The sequence below is a fragment of the Peromyscus maniculatus genome, chromosome 1, assembly GCF_049852395.1.
Source record: "Peromyscus maniculatus bairdii isolate BWxNUB_F1_BW_parent chromosome 1, HU_Pman_BW_mat_3.1, whole genome shotgun sequence".
NCBI lineage: Eukaryota > Metazoa > Chordata > Mammalia > Rodentia > Cricetidae > Peromyscus > Peromyscus maniculatus.
In genome coordinates, this window is record NC_134852.1 from 51,461,288 (window position 1) to 51,480,069 (window position 18,782).

Consider the following 18,782-nt stretch of genomic DNA (forward strand, 5'->3'; position numbering starts at 1 on the left):
GGGGCCTTGATGAGGTGGGCACTTGTGTGTCATGACCTGATGACAGGCATGAGACGTCCCGCTCCCTCCATGGGCAGCCTCCTGTGCCACTTAGATGTTCTAGTGGTAAACTAGGGACGCTTCTAGGGGTGAAAAAGAGCCCTAATCGAGTACAGTGTTGACATTGAGAATAATTAATAGGCCATCCTACCGTGTTGGGGCCGCTCAGATAGTTTAGCCCCACCCCGACCCCCACAGTGGCTTTCTCATCCATTCTGAGACCTCACTTTATCCTGAGACCTTTCCATATACCAACTGTCCCTGTGAAACCTTTAATTTCCCCAGGACACCCCTAAAAATATGCAGCAGGCACAGGGTGAGACCCTCCATTAACCCCAGGCTTTCTTGAGATTCCCCAGTATCCCTGATGCCATGTGACACCCTGGAAAATGCCTAAAACCTTTCAAAGCAAAACTGTTACCCAGGATCCCATCCAGGGCCATCACCCGCCCCTTAGCAACATTCACAAGACCTTCCTGCCATGAGCCCACAGACCGGGCAGGTCGGGAGCGCAGGGCATTTATTGAACTCACACACTTTCTGTTCTTGCCCCTGTCACATTCTGGGGACGGGGTACCCACGGCTTTCTCTGACACCTCTAGACTCAATTTTACCGAGTCACTTTTTCTGCGCATGCGTAAAAGCTTCAAAACCCCCAATCGGACTCTGGCAGCAGACATGCGCACAAGCAGCAAAGTACCAGTCCCGGAAACTGCCCAGCAACTGTGACGTCACAGAGATACGCACTCCTCCACGAAAGCCAATGGCCAGTCTGGGTTTGAGTGGAAAAGAAAGCTCTCTCTCGGTACTTTATATGGAGCGGGACCAAGGAGTCGCTGAGGGCGGGATATCCAGACCTCTTGAGCTCAGCAGATTGTTCTTTTGATTTCTGTATCCCAGCTCCCTGTTGTGTCCCAGGCTGAGCTCCCAAGCCATTGTCTAGGGAGCCAAAATGTGGCTTCAGACTGCAAGAGCCTCAAACATTGTTGGGAGCAGAGAGACCTCCTCCCGTTTCCCCCTAAAGTGCAGATCTTCCAAAAGGTGGGCTAAGCCTGACCCAGGCTGATGCACTTGGATAGTAGTCTGTATCACACAGGACAGGCTGTGATGGCCAGGATGCCAGGCCCGAGAGGGTACCCAGATGTCGTAGGATGTCCTTGCCAGCCCCACAGCCACTTCCAGGGTCCTGCCCAGCCTCAGGCACTGAGATCCAACTCATGGTGCTGGTAGATCTGCGTGGGGCCCTTGAAGCACGCTGCGAATAGGAAGCGTCTTCCTGCTACCATCACTTGGGCAAAGGCTCGAGGGGCCACCAAGGCCGGGGGTCCCAGTTCCTGTAGTGGCTCCAGGATCCCTTTATCAGGCTCAAGGCGGAAGACTTGGCTGAAGGCAAAGTCGCTGCCCAAGATGGCCAACTGGTCTCTGGCGATGAGCAGTGGCTGGAAGACATGGGAACCTCGAGATGGAAGCTGCTGTAGCAGTCGGAACATGGAGCCATCCCAGCGCATGACCTGTAGGGTGCAGAATCCAGTTAGAGCCTGGGTCATGAGGCACTGAAGGACTTGTAACACGAGCCTGTAGGTCCTCAGTCTCACCGTAGCTCTTTATTTTTGTTTGCTTGTTTATTTATTTATTTTTAGGGAGTCCTGCTGGTACTGATTATCTCAGACTCATGGTTTTTGTGCCACAGCCTTTCACTGTAGCTCTTTATTTTTGTTTGTTTATTTATTTACTTATTTATTTATTTGTTTGTTTGTTTATGGGGAGTCTTGCTGGTACTGACTGACTGTCTCAGACTTATGGTCTTTGTGCCTCAGCCTTTCACGGCAGCTCTTTATTTTTGTTTATTTATTTGTTTGTTTGTTTGTTTGTTTGTTTTGGGGGAGTCTTGCTGGTACTGACCGACTATCTCAGACTCATGGTATTTGTGTCTCAGCCTCCCTGGTACTGAAATGCCAGACCCTTGACTGACACCAACACTGTGCCCAGCAGCTTTCCTAATTTACAGATGATAACATCTGTCTGCTCAGAGCTGATCTTTGTTCTAGACCTTTCTCTTTCCCTCACATGCCACACAGAGTGTCCAGCAAGGGTCTTTTGATCTTACTGTCACGAGTCACGTTTATGCCATCTGTTCTGGCCACACCCTGACGCAGCTTTCACCTTCTCCAGTCTCCTACCTGACCCCTGACTCCCATTCTTATCTCCACTGTTTTCCCCTACAGACCCCTCAAATAACTGCAGGGGGCGGGGGTGTCTGTCCCTGACTGCACCTCATTCTGAAAAGAGAGCCCTGGAGGCAGTGAGCAGGGCCTACCACCAACCATTTCAACCTTGAGGGCGTAGTATCCCAATGGGAAGGGTGTGGTTGGGGTTATCTGTCATCCTGGAATGTTCTAGAGTTACAGAGCCAAGCTTATCGGAGTAGAGTAAGTTCAGCGGTCGTGTGGGCACCTTCCTGTTACACCGGCACAGGGCATGAGATTGAGGCCAGCCTGCACTACATGGTAAGACCCTGGCTGAGTCTCTGCCTCGGGCTGTATTCAGCAGGCAAGCCCTCACGTTAGAACTCGTCAGCTGAGGGCTGCGGCTTAGTGGGGCTTGCTTGCCTAGACTTCATCAGGGATTGGTTGTGGGTGAGGCTCAGTTATGGAAACCACGCCTGGAATTCACCAGTGAGAGGCTGTGCTGAAACGGGGTCCAGCCCCCTGTCAAATGAGGGTCAGCTGTTGTGCCCAGGCTTGGCTTCCACTGCGTGCCCCCAGCCTCACCATGGAGTCCCCAATGTATCGCGTCAGGCACAGGAACACGTCTCCACCGGCCTGAAAGTGTTTCGTGGCATAGACGTCCTCAGCCTCTGGGATGTCTGTGCGCCTCTCAAAGTGGCCACCAAACCAATGGAAGAGCACTGGCCTCTGGGAGGCCGAAGCAAGCAGCAGATGCGGTCGGCCATCCAGCTCCAGGGCCTCGGCGTCGGTGTCGCGGTGCCAGGCATGCAGGCTCTGACGTGGGTAGAAGCCGGGCCCATCGCGGCACAGCAGTGTGGTGCTACCAGCTTTGGAGGCGTCAGCCACCACGAAGCAGGGCTGCCCATCCAACCACAGGAGCTCTGCATCATTGGGTCGCAGCAGCCTTTGAGGGGCTAGGACCTGTATTGGGGCCAGACGCAGGTCGGGGCTAGACCGAGACCACAGCTGTGAGCCTCCCCACAGGCGGGCAGCCAGGATGAAGAGGTGTGGGCCCAGCACCAGAGGTTTGCAGGACACCACGGAGGGCGCTGTAGGGAGAGTGTGACAGTCAGGCTCAGGGGCAGTCTGGGGACAGGAGAGAAGGGGCCAGGACAGGAGGGGAGCTCACCGGACACCTCTTCCTCAGGCCGGAAGCGCTGCAGACTGTAGTCCCAGACCAGGATCAAGCAGCGGCCAGCGAAGGGCTGTGCCAGGATCACGTGAGGTTCCCCCTGATAGGAGAAGGACTCCACGCTCAGTGCCGACTCCCCAACAGTCTGGAGCCAGGACAGTTCTAGAGGCAGCAAGAGAGTCAGAGGTGCCTGGGGGTGGGCTGGGGACCCCAGTTTCTGAGCCTTCTTAGCACATCTTTGAAATGAGAATTCATAGTGTTCACCACATAGGAACCTATGGAATGTAACCTTTTTGTCTATAGATATCTCAGGAACACGAACATCTTTCTTTTCAAAGCTGTGTGGCATCACCAAATAGTCCATTGGAAACTGTCTTAGACAGATGTTGTGGGATGACATGCTTATGATCACAGCCTAGGGGAAGCTGAGGCAGGAGGATTTCTGGTTACTGGTTAGCCTGGGCTACATAGCCTGATCAAAAACACAAAACAAATCAAACAGCATGTTTAGTTACTCAATGAACTTTACAACAGCATTCCTATGAGCTACATCCATTCTCCCCAGACAGACCGTCAACCCAGCTCCTCAGGAGAGTGAGCCATGACAACTGAAAGTTCAAGGCCTGTCTGGGATACAGGAATTCAGGATAGTCTCAGCAACTTAATAGCAGACCCTATCTCAAAACAAAAAAAGTAGAAAGAGGGCTTAGGATGTATGTAGATCAGTGGTAGAGCCCCTGCCTAGAATCCCCCAGTGAGGGGCTGGGGTGTGGCTCAGTGGTAGAGCCCCTGGCTAGAATCCCCCAGTGAGGGGCTGGGGTGTGGCTCAGTGGTAGAGCCCCTGCCTAGAATCCCCCAATGAGGGCCTGGGGTGTGGCTCGGTAGTGGAATGCTTGCCTAACATTTGGAAGGCTCTGAGTTTAGTCCCTAGTAACACACACACACACACACACCACTTTTTTCATAAAGCAGGGAGATGACCGTCAGGCAGCCCAGACAGAATGTTTCAGCACCCTTACTAACACACTCCCCAGATATCATGATCAAGTTCACAACAGACAAGAAGTGTGATATTCACTTCATTGTGTGAACATGACTTGTCCTGGACCTGGCCTCCTTCGCCTCCTTTTTGCCACATCCAAAAGCACATGGAGGTGTCACAACCTGGCATGAACCATAAAATCAAGGGCAGCGACTAGGGGCTACTCCCCCTCCCCCCGCCGCCGCCCCATGCAGAAGACAGGTCATCTGCTCCCATTTGTGTTTATGCGTGGGATGCATGACCCGTGTGTGGAGGTCAGAGGGCAAGGGTGAGAGCTGCCTCTCTCCTTCCATCCTATGGGTTCTGGGGATTGAAGCCCAGTCATCAGACTTGGTGGCAAGTGCCCTTAGCCACTGAGCCATCTCACCAGTCAGGGAGTTCTTTAATCCACTCTCCAGGTGGTCAGAAGAGACCCAGGCTGTGTGTCACCCTATATACCGGCCCTGTTCCTAGGTGGCAGGGTTGACACAGGAGGCTACAAGCGGGGACATCCACACAAACTGAATCTCATTTTGTTTTTGAGCTAGGACTGCACCATGTAGCCTACACTGCTCTCAAGTTCACAACTCTCCAGCCTCGGCTGTCCCAGTGCCGGGATTGCATGTACTACCATGCCCTGCAGAATCTTCTTAAAAATGTCCTTTTAATCAGCCCTTTGTGGGCTGGGGAGATGGCTCAGTGAGTAAGGGCACCTGCCACCAGGTCTGATGGAGCTGAATTCGGTCCCAGAATTCATAGGTACAAGGAGAGAATCGGTTCCCACTTGTTCTCTGACCTCTGCACATGCGCCATGGTACCCATGCAGCCACCTTCCCCCACACCCATATTTTAAAATGTAAATGAAGCCAGGCGGTGGTGGCGCACGCCTTTAATCCCAGCACTCGGGAGGCAGAGCCAGGAGGATCTTTGTGAGTTCGAGGCCAGCCTGGTCTATAGAGCAAGATCCAGTACAGGCACCAAAACTACACAGAGAAACCCTGTCTTGGAAAAACAAAAACAAAAACAAGGCCTTAAACAAAACCCACACTACCTGGTGTTTGCACCCTTCCTTGGCTTTCCTGGTCCTAGCTCTGGGCTTCCTCAGGTGCTAATGACTTCTCGAGTCCTGACCTCACTCCTACCCCAGGCTCTGCCTGTGCCTTCCAGCTCTGTCGTGGCCCCCACCTCCCTCCCACCCCCACCCCCACCCCGCCTGTGCCTCCTTGTTTTTGAGGGATCCTCCTGAACTCTTTGGGGTCGCCTGACTTCTCAACTGTAGCCTCAGAAAGGGAGGGACCCGGGGCCGGCCAGCCGAGCCACTGCTGTCTCCTGCATGACCCAGCACTCAGGAAAACGTCCCGGTATTCTCTATATATTTGTGGAAAAGCTAAAAGAAGACAAGCCCCAGGGAGGAGGGAGTACCCGCAGCTCCCAGTACAAAATGGGTGCAAAGGAGGGGTATTTAAGTGTCGTATTAACAATACCAGTGAATCCTTACAAAAGCCTCTTGTAAGCCCGGCATAGTGGCGCACGCCTGTCATGGCTTTGGGAGGCTGAGACCAGAGGATTGCTACAAGTCTGAAGCTAGCTTGGGCTACATAGTAAGACTTTGTCTCAGAAAACAAAACAAAAATAGAAACAAACAAGGGCTGGAGAGATGGCTCCGGGTTAGCAGCGTTTGCTGTTCTTGCAGAGAACTGGAGTCCCCGTTCCCAGCACCCATGTAGGACCGTTGACAACTGCCTAGAACTCCAATTCCAGGGGATCCAACATCTGCACTCGGAATGCACATACCCATACACCGACATACACACATACATAAAACAACAACAACAATAAGCCTCTGCCAGGACTGGCCTCGAGAGCTGTGCAGAGACCAAGTGTGATTCATGCAACCCCAGCACACCGAAGGTGGAAGAGGCAGGAGGGTCACAAGTTCAATGCCAGCCTTGCTTGGGAATTGAGAGCCTGTTAAAAAGTAAAGAAAAATGCTGCCCAGTCTTTACTCCTCACAGCGATCTGAGATCACTGTTTACACCCCGCTTTACAAATGAGGAAATGAGGCTCAGGGAGGCTATCTCCCCACCCCTGTGGCTTCCCCCCCCCACTTGATTTCCTCTCTTCTTCTGAGGCCCTGTTGCCCCTCCCACTGCCGAGGAGTTGGGGAGGGGGCAGGAAGCCGTCACCTGTGGCTCTGCACTTGAACTTCTTAGGGTCAAGATGGTTGAGTTGCATTCGGGCAAGGGCAGAGGGGCCTGCACAGGCCCCCAGGCCCACACTGGCATTCACCGTAGGCATCCACTGCAGCAGCCACAGTACTCGGCAGTCACACTGGAACGGGTTCCCACGGAGGTCCCTGGGGCAAGAAGCCACGAAGAAGCTGGGACCCAGTTTCTGTGGCTTAGAGGCCGAGTCACCTTCCCAGGTGAGGGTCTAGGGTGGCATCCTCAGACGACAGGAAAGTATAAACCAAGCATACTCATGCATTAGCCCAAGGAGGCCCAGATCTCCCTCCCTATTAGCATTCCCAAGCCCCACCCTCAGCCCCCCTGAGCCCGAGCTCACACATGAGTCAGAGTCTCCAGGTCTCGGAACAGGAATCTGGGTAGGGCCTCGAGGTGGTTGTTGGCCAGGCTTCTGATAGAGCGGGAGAGGAAAGAGTGTCAGCTGTGGCCAGGAGATGCCATGGCCTTGAGGGATGGGTCGGGTGCCTATGGTGGAGGACTGGGCTGTGGAAATACACACAGGTGTGTGAGTGAGCGGAGTCCTCTCAGGGCGTTCTTGGAGATGGAGCCAATCTTGTTGTCCTCAATGAAGCTGTGGGGAGAGGGTGGAGTGAGGGCGAGGCCCACAGTGCGGGGGAAACTGGCCCTAGGAAGTCACAGGAATGGCTTCTTTCTCCTCTCTCACCTTGAATGACCACAAGGAAACTGGTCTTCACCAGGGCCGCTCTCACAGCAGCCAAGGTCTTGGCTCTATGGTCATTGTCAAGCTTACCGTAAGTGCAACCACCATCACACCGCCACCACCCTGGCACCGTGGCACCGACATGTGTGCCTCTGTCATCACCACTGAGCTCAGTGACCAATAATTAACCCCAGCACTATGCGCTCATCCCCATCCTCTTTCAACACCCATTGCCAAACCCCACACCAATGACACACATAGGGTCACCAACATCACACTTTCATGGCCAGAACCAACACTGCCACCACTGTAACAAACCTCGGCTGGTGCCAACAGCATCACCATCACCACCAACATTCACACCATCCACTACCAGCACAGTATTTTCATGAATACCAACAACTTCGTCATCATTGGCAAACCCAGAGCCAACAACACCATCAAAACTAACAACAGGGCCGGGGCATGGCTCAGCAGGTAAAGGCAGTTGCCACCATGCCTGATAACTCCAGTTTTTGATCCCCAGAACCCATGTGGTGGAAGAAGAGAATCTGCTCCCACAAATGTGGGCCATGGCACATACATTGTCACCCTCTCCAATAAATGCAACATTTTGTTTGTTTGTTTTTTCGAGACAGGGTTTCTCTGTGTAGCTTTGCACCTTTCCTGGAGCTCACTTGGTAGCCCAGGCTGGCCTCGAACTCACAAAGATCCGCCTGCCTCTGCCTCCCGAGTGCTGGGATTAAAGACGTGCGCCACCACCGCCCAGCTAAATGCAACATTTTTAAAAAAACATGACACCTGGTCTGAGGTGTGCCTCAGTGATAGAGTACTTGCCTAGAATATTCCATGGAAGGCTGGGCATATGGTGTGGTTCAGTGGTAGAGCCTCTGCCTAGAATCCTCCAGTGAGGAGCTGGGATGTGGCTCAGTGGTAGAACCCCTGCCTAGAATCCCTCAGTGAGGGGCTGAAGTGTGGCTAAGTGGTAGAGCCCCTGCCTAGAATCCCCCAGTGAGGAGTTTGGAACTACTTTAGGAAAGTAGCATGTCCAAGACCCCAGTTTCCAAAACAAACAATCGAATAGGAAAGAGCCCCCAAAACACAAAACTAGAAAACCTCCACCAACATTCTACCCATATCCATGACCAACATCCACAGACACCATAAGCACATACCCCTACATTGATAATCCACAAACAGCAGCCCCCCACACCTTATAGATATCCCCAATAACACCAACAATATTGTGGCAGCCATTTTGGTTAGCAACCCTCATACTCCATCAGCAGGCAGGGTGGTGGTGGCACACGCCTTTAATCCCAGCACTTGGGAGGCAGAGCCAGGCAGATCTCTGAGTTCAAGGCCAGGCTGGTCTACAGAGCGAGATCCAGGACAGGAACCAAAACTACACAGAGAAACCCTGTCTCGAAACAAACAAACAAACAAACAAACAAACAAACACTCCATCAGCAATAATATAATCATCATCGAAAGAGAGGTAAGGCCACATGGCAGAATGTACGTTAAAAGAAATGGGTTACTTTAAGTTGCAAGAGCTAGTTAGTAATAAGCCTGAGCTATCGGCCAATCATCTATAATTCCTATTAAGTCTCTGTGTTGGTTATTTGAAACTGGTGGGCAGGAACAAGGACACCCCTACACACCACCCTCCACAGCAGCATCACCAGGCCACCAGCAGCACGCAGCCCTGTCATACAGCCAACCCCTCCAGCAACCTGGCACCCCCACATTGGCACGGCACCCGCACTGTCACATGGTCACTGCATAGCTCCAAGTGGTTTCCGGGTAATTTTAAATGTTTCCTGCTCCTAACCTCTTTGTACACCCTTTCCTGGAATCTCCCTGAATCAGGACAACTGAATATGGCTATCTAGGCCTTTTGCTGACTCTTGATTTCCAGGGCTGGGACTGAAACCCGGGGTCTCACACATGCTAAGCAAGTACCTACTCCCAAGATGTACCCCTAGTCTTTTATTTTCTCTTATTTTAATTATTTCTTATTATGAGACAGGGTCTCACTGAGTTGCTCAGGCTAGCCTTGAATCCATTCTGTAGCCCAAGCAGGCCTTGAGTTAGCCATGCTCCTGCCTCAGCCTCCTGAACAGCTGGGATTACAGGCCTGAGCCACCAGGCCCAGCTTCCTCTGTGAATCTGAAGTACACAGAGGTGAGATTCACTTCTGATCAGTAGCTCCTGAGCTGTCCACACTGCAGCCTTCCTCCTAGGTACCTGCCACTGGCCAGATGCCCCCTTCCCCAGACCACCTCCCTTTGTCCTCTTCCACTGGGGGTCACAGAGAGGCTCGGCCGCCCCTCCAGACCCACCTTTCCCCAGCAGGGCTGTACTCACAGGTACCGCAGGTAGGACAGGCCAATGAAGGCATCGTCCTCGATCACGGAGAAGGTATTGGATGTGAAGAGCCTGGCAAGGGGGCAAGACAGATGCTTTCAGAGTTGTAGACTGGTACGTATGGCTGTCCTCTTAGCCCCCATCCAACCCAAAGGCCCACGTGCAAGCGTAGGCATAGGTGAGCGGACACGGATGCTTCCATAGATATACACAAAGTACACAAGTCCTCACAGGTGTCCAAACGCCCCCCCATGCATGTACATGTGCACACACACACACACACACACACACACACACGCACACACACGCACACACACATGCACACATACACACACACACACATTCATGCACACGCACACACACATTCATGCACACACACGTGCAGGAACACTCATTTTCTTGAGCAGAGGGTCGTGGGCCCAGCCAGGCCGTACTCACAGCAAGTGCAGTGATGGTATCTTCATGAAGCTGCCAGCCTTCAGCTGGGAGACCCCCATCTTGATGAGGGAGCTGGGGACATGGGCAGAAATCAGTGAGCAGAAACCCATTCCAGTTTTCCTCTCTCAAATCAGAGCCCTTGGCTGCTCTGGAGGCCCTGACCTTCCATGTTGAGCCCGGGGGTCCCTCCTACTGCCCTCCATCCCTGCCCTCTGCCCTCCACACATGTACAAGGTCCCTGGCAGCCCTCAGCCCCTGGATACTGCACCCCCAGTGTCCCCATTGATTCTCCCTCCCCTTTGGGACACCCCCAGTGTCCCCATTGATTCTCCCTGCCCTTTGGGACACCCCCAGTCGGCACCTTTCCAAATCTCAGCAGCCCTCTTTCAGACATGCCAGAATTCTGTGGTGTGCAAGATTCTGATAGAGACCCCAGCTCCCCACCCCACGCCCTGGAGGCCCAGGTCTCCCCCCTCCCTTTAGGCCCACACAGGGCTGGCACTCACAGTGACAGGAGCGTGGCGGAGAAGCTCTCGGGCAGCTCAGAGGAGCCCTCACACAGGGTGCTGTCCTTGGAACAGGAGCAGCGTGGGGGACACTTGGCCTTGGGGGGACTCCAGGCCACTCCTGTCCCAGCCCCGGCCAACAGCAACAATAGAATGCCTGCCCCTCCCATGCCCCTGGCCCTGCCCAGGCCCCCACTCCCCCTACCCTGCAGACCCTGACCACTACATCTTTGTGGGATGCCCCTCCATCCTGCTGCTGGCCACGCTGTCCTGTGGCTGGTCGCCTTCTTGCTCTCTCTCAGCCGGTCCCTCTCTCCCTGTATCTGGAGTGTGGGATTGTCTGTCGGTCTCTCTCCCGATCTTTCTATTATTCTGTTTCCTGCCCCTGCAACCTCATGTCTGTTTCTGTCTTTGTCTCTCTGCCTCTGGTTTGGTCTGTAGATCTCTGGTGTGTGTGTGTGTGTGTGTGTGTGTGTCTGTCTGTCTGTCTGTCTGTCTGTCTGTCTGTCCGTCCAGGTCCTTCTGCCTGGTGTCTGTAACTCTCACCTCCCTGGCCCGTTTCAAGCTTCCAGTACTTTCTCTGTGTCCTCCCACACTCTCGTCCCACTTGCTGTGGCCTGGGATGTGCCCAGCAGAAGGGTAGGAAGGAGCCGGTCAGAGGCCATAGGAAGAAAAGGCCCAAGGAAGGGACTGAATGGCCTTTGAGGGGGCGGGGCTGCCAAGGGCTTGAGCCACCCTAGGCACTCCCAACCAACCCCCTCATCAGAGTTCCCACTCAACCCCAGTTGGGGAGAGTGGGAAGGATGTCCCCAGGGTGGAGACCAGATGGCTTTCAGACTGCAGATGGGAGGGGCTAGGAAGAGGAGTCACTGGGGGATGGGGGGAAGCCTAGCTGGTCCCTCCTGCCCCTTCTCTTAGCGGGTGTGGTCCACCCTGTCACCAAGGCACCACTAGGCCAGTACCGGTCCAGCTGCTCCCCCTTGTGGTCACTCGTGGCAGAACTGCTGCCCTGCCCCAAAGCCAGAGCTCCCTCCAGGTGCCTGTAATTAACACTATGAAAGCCGGGGATCCAAGACTGGATACAAGAACTAACAGTGATGATCCCGCCTCTCTCTTCCACGTCAAATTAATCGAGCTTTGTCCTAAAACTTCACTACCAGCCCCTAATCTTCCCATGAAGTTCAGGCCAGTGTCATTTTCATAACTAATTTGAAGAAAGGTCAGGGGATCAGGGTGGCCGGCTCTGGTGGAGGCAGAGCCAGGATCCAAACCCAGGAAGCCCGCTGCAGGGCCAGTCTGTATTATTCTCCATCCTGTCTTTGGAAGCTGGAATTTACGGTCATGTGCACAACTGTGTGTTTTCATCTGAACTAAATAAAGCTCTTGGAAACTCAGACAGATCCTCTCCATTAAATGAGAAAAATTCATAAATCACACACAACCCAACCTAAGTCCTGATCCCTCCTACGCCCCTCAAGCTATGTGCCAGTCTTTTATGTTTGCTTGCTTGTTTTGAGACTGGCCTGGGATTCATTCTGCAGTCCAGGCTGCCCTCAAACACAAGACTCCCCTGGCGTAGCCTCCCAAGTGCTGGGATGACAGACGGGCGCCGCCACACTCAACTGTGTGCCAGGTTTTACATGTGTTAGCTCACTGACGTCACAGCGACTCTGTGAGCTGGGGGATTGCTGTTCCTGCTTTACAATCCCTGCTCCAAAAAATGGGGAAACCGAGGCATGAGGCTCTTAAATGATTAGCTTCACGGGGCCAGTTGGTTCTAGCTTAGTAGGAACAACCTTTGTTGTCTGGGGTCAGAAGGCTGAGGAACACGTGGTCTCTTGACACTGGAGGACAGGAGCCCAACAGATCCTGTGTTGCCTCAGTCAAGTTACTCAACCTCTGTTCCTCGGTGTCCTCGTTTGTCAATGGGATCATTCCTGCTGTCCATGCCCAGACTGAGGAGAGGACTCGGTGAACTAACCAAATAGCTCCCCTCTTTGGGGTTCAGTCAGGCTTGAGGGGCAATCAAGTTATGTGAGACTGCCACATAACTCAGGCTGGCCTTGAACTTTCTGTATAGCCTAGGATGGCCCTGATCTCCCAACCTCTGGCCTCCACTTCTGGGAATAAACGTGTGTGATCACTCCCAGGTTACTTGGTGCTGAGCACTGAGCCCAGGACTCCATGAATGCTAAGTAAGCACTCTGCTAACTGAGCCACATCCCCAGCCCTACATAGGAATACGCTGATAAAGGTTCAGAGAGGTGATAACACTTGTAATTCCCAAACTCAGAAGGTGGAGGCAGGAGGATCGAAGGCTGGAGACTAGTCTAGGCTCCACAGTGAGTTTGAGGCCAGCTTGAGGGTGCAGAATAAGAGCCTGTCTCAAAACAAACAAACAAACAAACACAGAACAATTCAAAAGCTTCCTGCTAAGGACGCCCAGGGGCCAGTGACAGGCCTGGAGCATTCCAGCAGGTGCTCACTCCCGTTCAACAGGAGACAGATGACTTAATACAGTGAAGCAGGCATAACTTTGTAAACACAAACATTTACTGTGCACCAGCCTTGCAGGAAATGCACCAGTTTTCACTGCTTTGCATGGGCTGTTCTAGATAACCACACCACCGCCCTCTGTTGGGGGAATACTGCTATTCTTTCCATTTTACAGAAGGAACAACTGAGCTCCAAACAGACTGTCACCAGCCTGCATCACCCAAAGAGAAAGGACTGAGCTGCTCCACCCTGGGGCGGTGAGCACTTCAGAGCCATTCTGTAAGCAAAGGAAGCTGGGCAGGCTGGGCAGGCTGGTGGCAGCCCCCTCCACTCCTGGTGCTGTGTAAACAGCAAGGCTATCTTCAACAGGGATGCTGGAACAGCATGGGTGAAGGCTCTGGGGCCACAAGGATATCTGAGGCTAAGCTTGTGTCCGCGACAGGGCTAAACTCCTGTCTGTAGAGCACAGCGTCCGGGCTGCTGTTGGCTGGGGACATTTCTACCCTCAGCCGACAGGGAGACTTAAGGAAAATCAGTGATCTAGACCTCAGTTTACCAGTCTCTAAAACGGAGGTGACAAGAAAATACTAAGTTTGTGGACCTCGGAGCCTGGCCAGGAGTTGCAGATAGAGCATTAGTGGTTTTTCCCTTATGTAGCCCAGGACAGTCGAGGGACAGTGAGGTCTCAAGAGCTGCCCAAGGTCACACAAGGAGTCTTGAACCCATGCCTGCCCTCCTTGTGGTGTGGGAATTGGAGGGAGTACTGGGCGTGAGTCTGTCTTTGATGTGTTCCTATGGGCTGTGTGTGATAGTGTGTAACGTGTGTAAGAGCAGACCGGCACAGCAATGTCTTTTTTATGAAAAGGGATGTGTGTCTCACTCTCTATGTAGCTCACTCTGCAAGTCAGGCTGACCTTGAACTCCCAATCCTCCTGCCTGAGACCCATTCAGTGGTTATATCCTGACTGTATCTCTGCACAGAAACGTGTGTGTGTGTTTGTGTGTGTGTGTGTGTGTGTGTGTGTGTGTGTGTGTTACTCCTGGTGAATCTGAGTCAGCAACACACAACATCCATGCAAAATCAAAGCACCACTCATTTAAAATAAAAAAACTAGTTACCAAAGGCTGGCAGAACACTAGGTCAGAGGTCAGTGACCTCGTAAGCACTTAGGCTGTGTGACCTTAGGCCCCAGCTGGGCCAATTCCCAGGAATCCTAGCAGAAAACATTCTCTGACCCTGGTCTAGAAGCAGGCTTGCGTTCATGCACACGAGCGTGTGCGCATGTACACACACACACACACACACACACACACACACACACACACACACGCCTGTGTCACCTCACAGGCCAGTCCACATGCTGCTCCTGGGGCTGTGCTGAGAGAGTTAATCTAGCGGCCAGGGCGGCCTGGGCTGGGGGCCGCCCCCTGGCCCCCCTCCAGCCTGGGCTCTAGTTTCAGTTGCTTGTTGGGGAGGGCAAGAGTGGGGTAGGGCCAGGAGGGGAGCCTGCGGGGGTGGAGCGTCCAGTTCTGGGCCAGGGGGTCCAAAGTGCTTAGCTCCCCGGGTGCACAGCTGGACATTTGGGGGTCTTCTGTCAGCGGGGACAGCGTGAATGGGGTGAGCGTCCCCCAGCCCTGCCTCCAGGCCTCTCTGCTCCCCTAGCTGGGAGGCCTATTTTGGGAACAAGAGTGGCCAGCCTGTGGCTTCTCAGGCAGGCCTGACCCAAGAGGGAGGAGAGTGTGGGGACGGTTTGTACAGGGGCGGAGCAGTGACTCCTCCCTGTTTCAGTGGCTGCTGTGTGAGACCCCTGGCCGGGGGGAGGCTTGTGTACTCATTTGTACAGGTCTGTTTCTGTCACAGAAGGCCCGGAGGAGTATGTGCTTATGTCCACACCCTAGGTTCCTCTGATCAGCAGTTTGGGAAGAGGGTGTTGTCTGTCCCCATTCTAGCCACAGCCGTTGTGTGTGTGTGTGTGTGTGTGTGTGTGTGTGTGTGTCCGTCCATGTATAAGTGTGTCTGTGTTCGCATGTGTGTCCCTGAACCAAACAACTGGCTTCTCTCAGGCGCACCAGCATGGGCCTCTTGTCATGCGCTTGTCTAATGTTGTCTTGTTATGAAAGATGTCACCGGGGGAGGCCAAAAGGAGGGGTGTTTCCCCCTTTTCTCACAGCTTCCAGGAAAGGATGCAGGGTAGCCTGTGGGGATGTGGCTCCTGGCTGAGCCTCACCCCAGTAGTGTTATACAGGACCCCCCGAGTCGTTGGGAGAGGGGGGGCTGTTGCCATGGTGGCCTGTGTGCAGCGAATTCCTCCAGGGTGAAGTGGGAGATATTTATACCCAGGGTCAGGGAGAGAGCGGGCAGGCAGCCGGGGGCAGGAGAGCGGGACTGTCCGGGTGCAGAGCGGCCACTGCTGAGGTGTGTCGGGCAGGTGGGGCTGGGCGTGTCCTTCTGTCTGTCTCAGCATTTCCACCTGTGTCCAGAGGCAGCTTGCTTCCCTCACAAGGGTAAGTTTCGGGACTCGGGGACCAGATGTTGATGGGAGTGGCCCGTGGGAGGCCCCCCGAGGCCTGTATGTGTGTCTCCCCACCCCGCCTTGTTCTTGTGTATGCTGCGGAGTCTCCAGATTCCCGTTATGGAGTTGTTTTGGGGACGTGGTTCCTGGGAAGCAGGGGAGCCCCTGTTTCTCAGGCAACTAAGTTGAATGGCTTACACTCCCTCCTTAAGTCCTTAGGCTGTCCTTGACTTAACCCCGTGGGTTCAGGCCCTTTCTAGGCGGGGAGGAGAGCAGGGGAGAGGACATTCCCTGACCCTGGCTGACTCCCTAGGGCAATGGCATCTCCCGGCCACATCCTGGCTCTCTGCGTGTGTTTCCTCACGGCCAGTGCAGGTGAGTCCAAGGAGATGCCTTCCATCTCAGCCCTGTGGGCGCCAGAGGGAGGAGAAGGCCCCCCAGAAAACCAAGTGGGAGACACCAAAGTAGAGAATCCACGCTAGAGGAAAGCAGGCATCGCCACGCAGGCTCTGGTCACGGCTGGCATTTGGGGGAGAGAGGAAGATGCCCGAGTTAGGCAGAAGTGGGGTGGATAGAAGCTGGGTCCCTGGCTGATGGAAACATGAACAACCTGTAAGATATCAGGATGCTGGGTCACCACAGGAGGTTGCTAGAACACAGAATAGTCTGGCAGCCTGTCTATGGTCCTGTAGCACCCAAACTCCCAGTGCGAGAAGGTAGGTAGAGCTCCCAAAGGGTCCTCTTATGGTTCTCCCTGTCGCCAAGAGATACTCAAATGTTCATTTTTATTTTTCTTTCTAGAAGGTCCACAGGAACCCGATCCATTTACCTACGGTGAGGGGAACTGCTATGGGGTTTGGAGAGAAGGCCTGTGTGTTTTCTCTCTCTCTCTCTCTCTCTCTCTCTCTCTCTCTCTCTCTCTCTCTCTCTCTCTCTCTCTCTCTCTCTCTCTCTCCACTCTCTCCTGCTCTCCGTGTCTTAGACTCCTTTGCCTGTCTATTGGATCCCCCTGTCTCACCCATCCCCTACTGCCTCCACTTTTGGTGGCACCCTCCTCTCCAACCTTTCTCTCCTCCCACCCCCCTCCTCCTTCCCTCTTTCCTCTGCCCTGCCCTCTGCTCTCTCTCACACATCTGCTCTCCCCTCCCCTTGGCCCTGCATACTCTTACCCATGGGAACCCCCTTCCCTGCGCTCACTCTCCTCTGGGCTGCCCACAGATTACCACACCCTGAGGATCGGCGGCCTCACCATCGCTGGGATCCTCTTCATCCTGGGCATCCTTATCATCCTTAGTGAGTGTCTGCACCTGCCTTCTCGGCCCCGCCTCCAGCCTTCCCTCCCAAGTCAGCTCCCAACAACCTACACAGCTTGCCCCACCCACGCCCAGCACAGGCTCAGCCTCCAACCACATCTCTCACATCCCACCCTGACTCCAGCCTCGCCCCACAAGACCACGCCCACCTCAAACCACGCCCCCACTCCCACCCCTTTCCACGAGGCCACACCCCCAATTCGACCACGCCCCCACACCCTACCCTTCCTCCAGCCACGCCCCACGCCCCACCCCCGCGGCCTCCCCAGTTTGGAGGAGAGCCTGCAGATGAGGGAGTACGAGGAAAGCTCAGCCTATACCCTCCCACTCCACAGGCAAGAGATGTCGGTGCAAATTCAACCAACAGCAGAGGTGAGTGCTCCCTCTGGGCCTCCCTCGCTCCTCCCGCAGTGGAGAGGCAGTTGGGGAGAGGCGGCAAGCGCACCCATCCTGCAGTCGAACGCGTATTAAGCGCTGAGCATGTGCCAAACCCAAGCCAAGTTGCTGGCCCCCGAGCGATGGTCAATCTCCCGCTTTGCCTGGCCCAGCTCCCAGCCAGTGGGGGCGCTGGGCTCCCACCAGCCCCGCAGATGGAAACTCAAGCACAGTGAGGCGAAGCTGGGCAGGAGCAGCAGTGCTGAAATGAGATCACCTCACAGGGCGGCCCAGTTTAGCTCCAGTCCCCATCCTCGCGCAGGATCCCTCTCGAAATAAACCTTTCAAGCGCAGGCAACGTAGGCATGCCTTCTGCGTGCTGAGACGATCACAGATGCCTCCATACCGACCCTCTAGCGTGCGTGAGTGCGCACCACGCGCCAGGCGCCTTTCCTTCCCTGTTCTCTACCCCTCACCCCACCTGGATGAGATGGGTGCCATCAATTCCGTTTTGCAAATGAGGAAACGGTGGCACGGGGAGGTGAGGTGACTTAGGCTCACTCACTGGACCCAAGTCCCATCAGGGCCGTCTCCCAAGACCCTGTGACCGTCCCTCTCCCCAACAATGTCAAGTCCCTTCCCCAACCGGCTGGGAGCACCTCCTGCCGCACCCCAGAACAGAAACAGGACGCTTCTTGGATGGACCTTTCCCGTATCCAAGTCCCCCTTGCGGTTCGGGAAATAAGGCCTGCACTTGGGGCTTCTCGGAAGCGGCTGCCCATCCTGGTCCATCCGAATTCCTCTGTTTGTCCCTTCCCAGAACTGGGGAACCCGACGAAGAGGAGGGAACTTTCCGCAGCTCCATCCGCCGTAAGTTCGTGGACACGGCGGGGGTTTGTGGGGCAGCTGTTTCCAAGAACCCCTCTTCCTGGGCGCACAGCACGATGGGTTTGGCGGGGAGTTACCCCTGCCCCCGCCCCGCCCCTGAACTCTTTGTGTCCCCCCCCCCCAGGTCTGTCCACCCGCAGGCGGTAGACCTTCCACCTGTCTCCAGGAGACTCAGCCAGGTCCTGCAGCTGATGGGCTGAAGTTGGGACGGAGGGAGGCAGAGGGGCACAGTGCCGTGGTGGGAGTGTGGCGAGGAGAGCTTGGGGTCTCTGCTTGCCATTCACTCCCTTCAACCCCCACAGGACCCCCTTGACACCTGACGCCTCTCCCCACCCAGCTGCTCTCCCGTGGCCACCTCCAGCGTCCCTTGCCTCAGCCCTGCCTCTCGGACACCCCTTTTACTGCTAAGACCTCCAATAAAACTCGGTTTTCCCTCTTGATAGCGCTTGGTTGATCTCTGCCTCTTGCGCGAAAACCCGGGAGCCCCCTTGGCCCCGGCAGGGGGCGCCCCCACCCTTGGGGAAGGGGCGGGGACGTCAGCAGTGGGCGGGGGCGG

At 54.7% G+C, this 18,782-nt stretch overlaps 2 protein-coding genes across 7 annotated transcripts; one reads left to right on the plus strand and one right to left on the minus strand.

Moving 5' to 3' along the window:
* Positions 1 to 35: 35 nt before the first annotated feature.
* Positions 36 to 14,593, minus strand: Lgi4 (leucine rich repeat LGI family member 4). 2 transcript variants are annotated; one of them, XM_016000656.3, is made up of 9 exons: positions 10,642 to 14,593; positions 10,136 to 10,207; positions 9,673 to 9,769; positions 7,166 to 7,237; positions 6,986 to 7,057; positions 6,607 to 6,776; positions 3,397 to 3,561; positions 2,811 to 3,316; positions 36 to 1,550 (listed from the first exon to the last, which is right to left on the minus strand). In XM_016000656.3, the coding sequence occupies exons 3-9, from the start codon at positions 9,729 to 9,731 to the stop codon at positions 1,236 to 1,238; spliced, it is 1,359 nt and encodes a 452-aa protein (XP_015856142.1). In that variant the 5' UTR covers positions 9,732 to 9,769; positions 10,136 to 10,207; positions 10,642 to 14,593; the 3' UTR covers positions 36 to 1,235. The 2 variants fall into 2 exon arrangements, with proteins under 2 accessions (XP_015856142.1, XP_006982145.1); XM_006982083.4 differs by having other exon boundaries at positions 38 to 1,550; positions 9,698 to 9,769.
* Positions 14,594 to 14,632: 39 nt separating this feature from the next.
* Fxyd1 (FXYD domain containing ion transport regulator 1) lies at positions 14,633 to 18,666 on the plus strand. 5 transcript variants are annotated; one of them, XM_006982078.4, is made up of 9 exons: positions 14,647 to 14,755; positions 15,619 to 15,642; positions 15,964 to 16,025; positions 16,452 to 16,484; positions 16,869 to 16,943; positions 17,299 to 17,335; positions 18,159 to 18,208; positions 18,351 to 18,405; positions 18,529 to 18,666. In XM_006982078.4, exons 1-8 carry the CDS (start codon positions 14,751 to 14,753, stop codon positions 18,371 to 18,373), a joined length of 309 nt encoding a protein of 102 aa, XP_006982140.1. In that variant the 5' UTR covers positions 14,647 to 14,750; the 3' UTR covers positions 18,374 to 18,405; positions 18,529 to 18,666. The 5 variants fall into 5 exon arrangements, with proteins under 5 accessions (XP_006982141.1, XP_006982140.1, XP_076408722.1 ...); XM_006982079.4 differs by lacking the exon at positions 15,619 to 15,642 and having other exon boundaries at positions 14,633 to 14,755; XM_076552607.1 differs by lacking the exon at positions 15,619 to 15,642 and having other exon boundaries at positions 14,648 to 14,755; positions 15,900 to 16,025.
* The last annotated feature ends 116 nt before the right edge of the window (positions 18,667 to 18,782 follow it).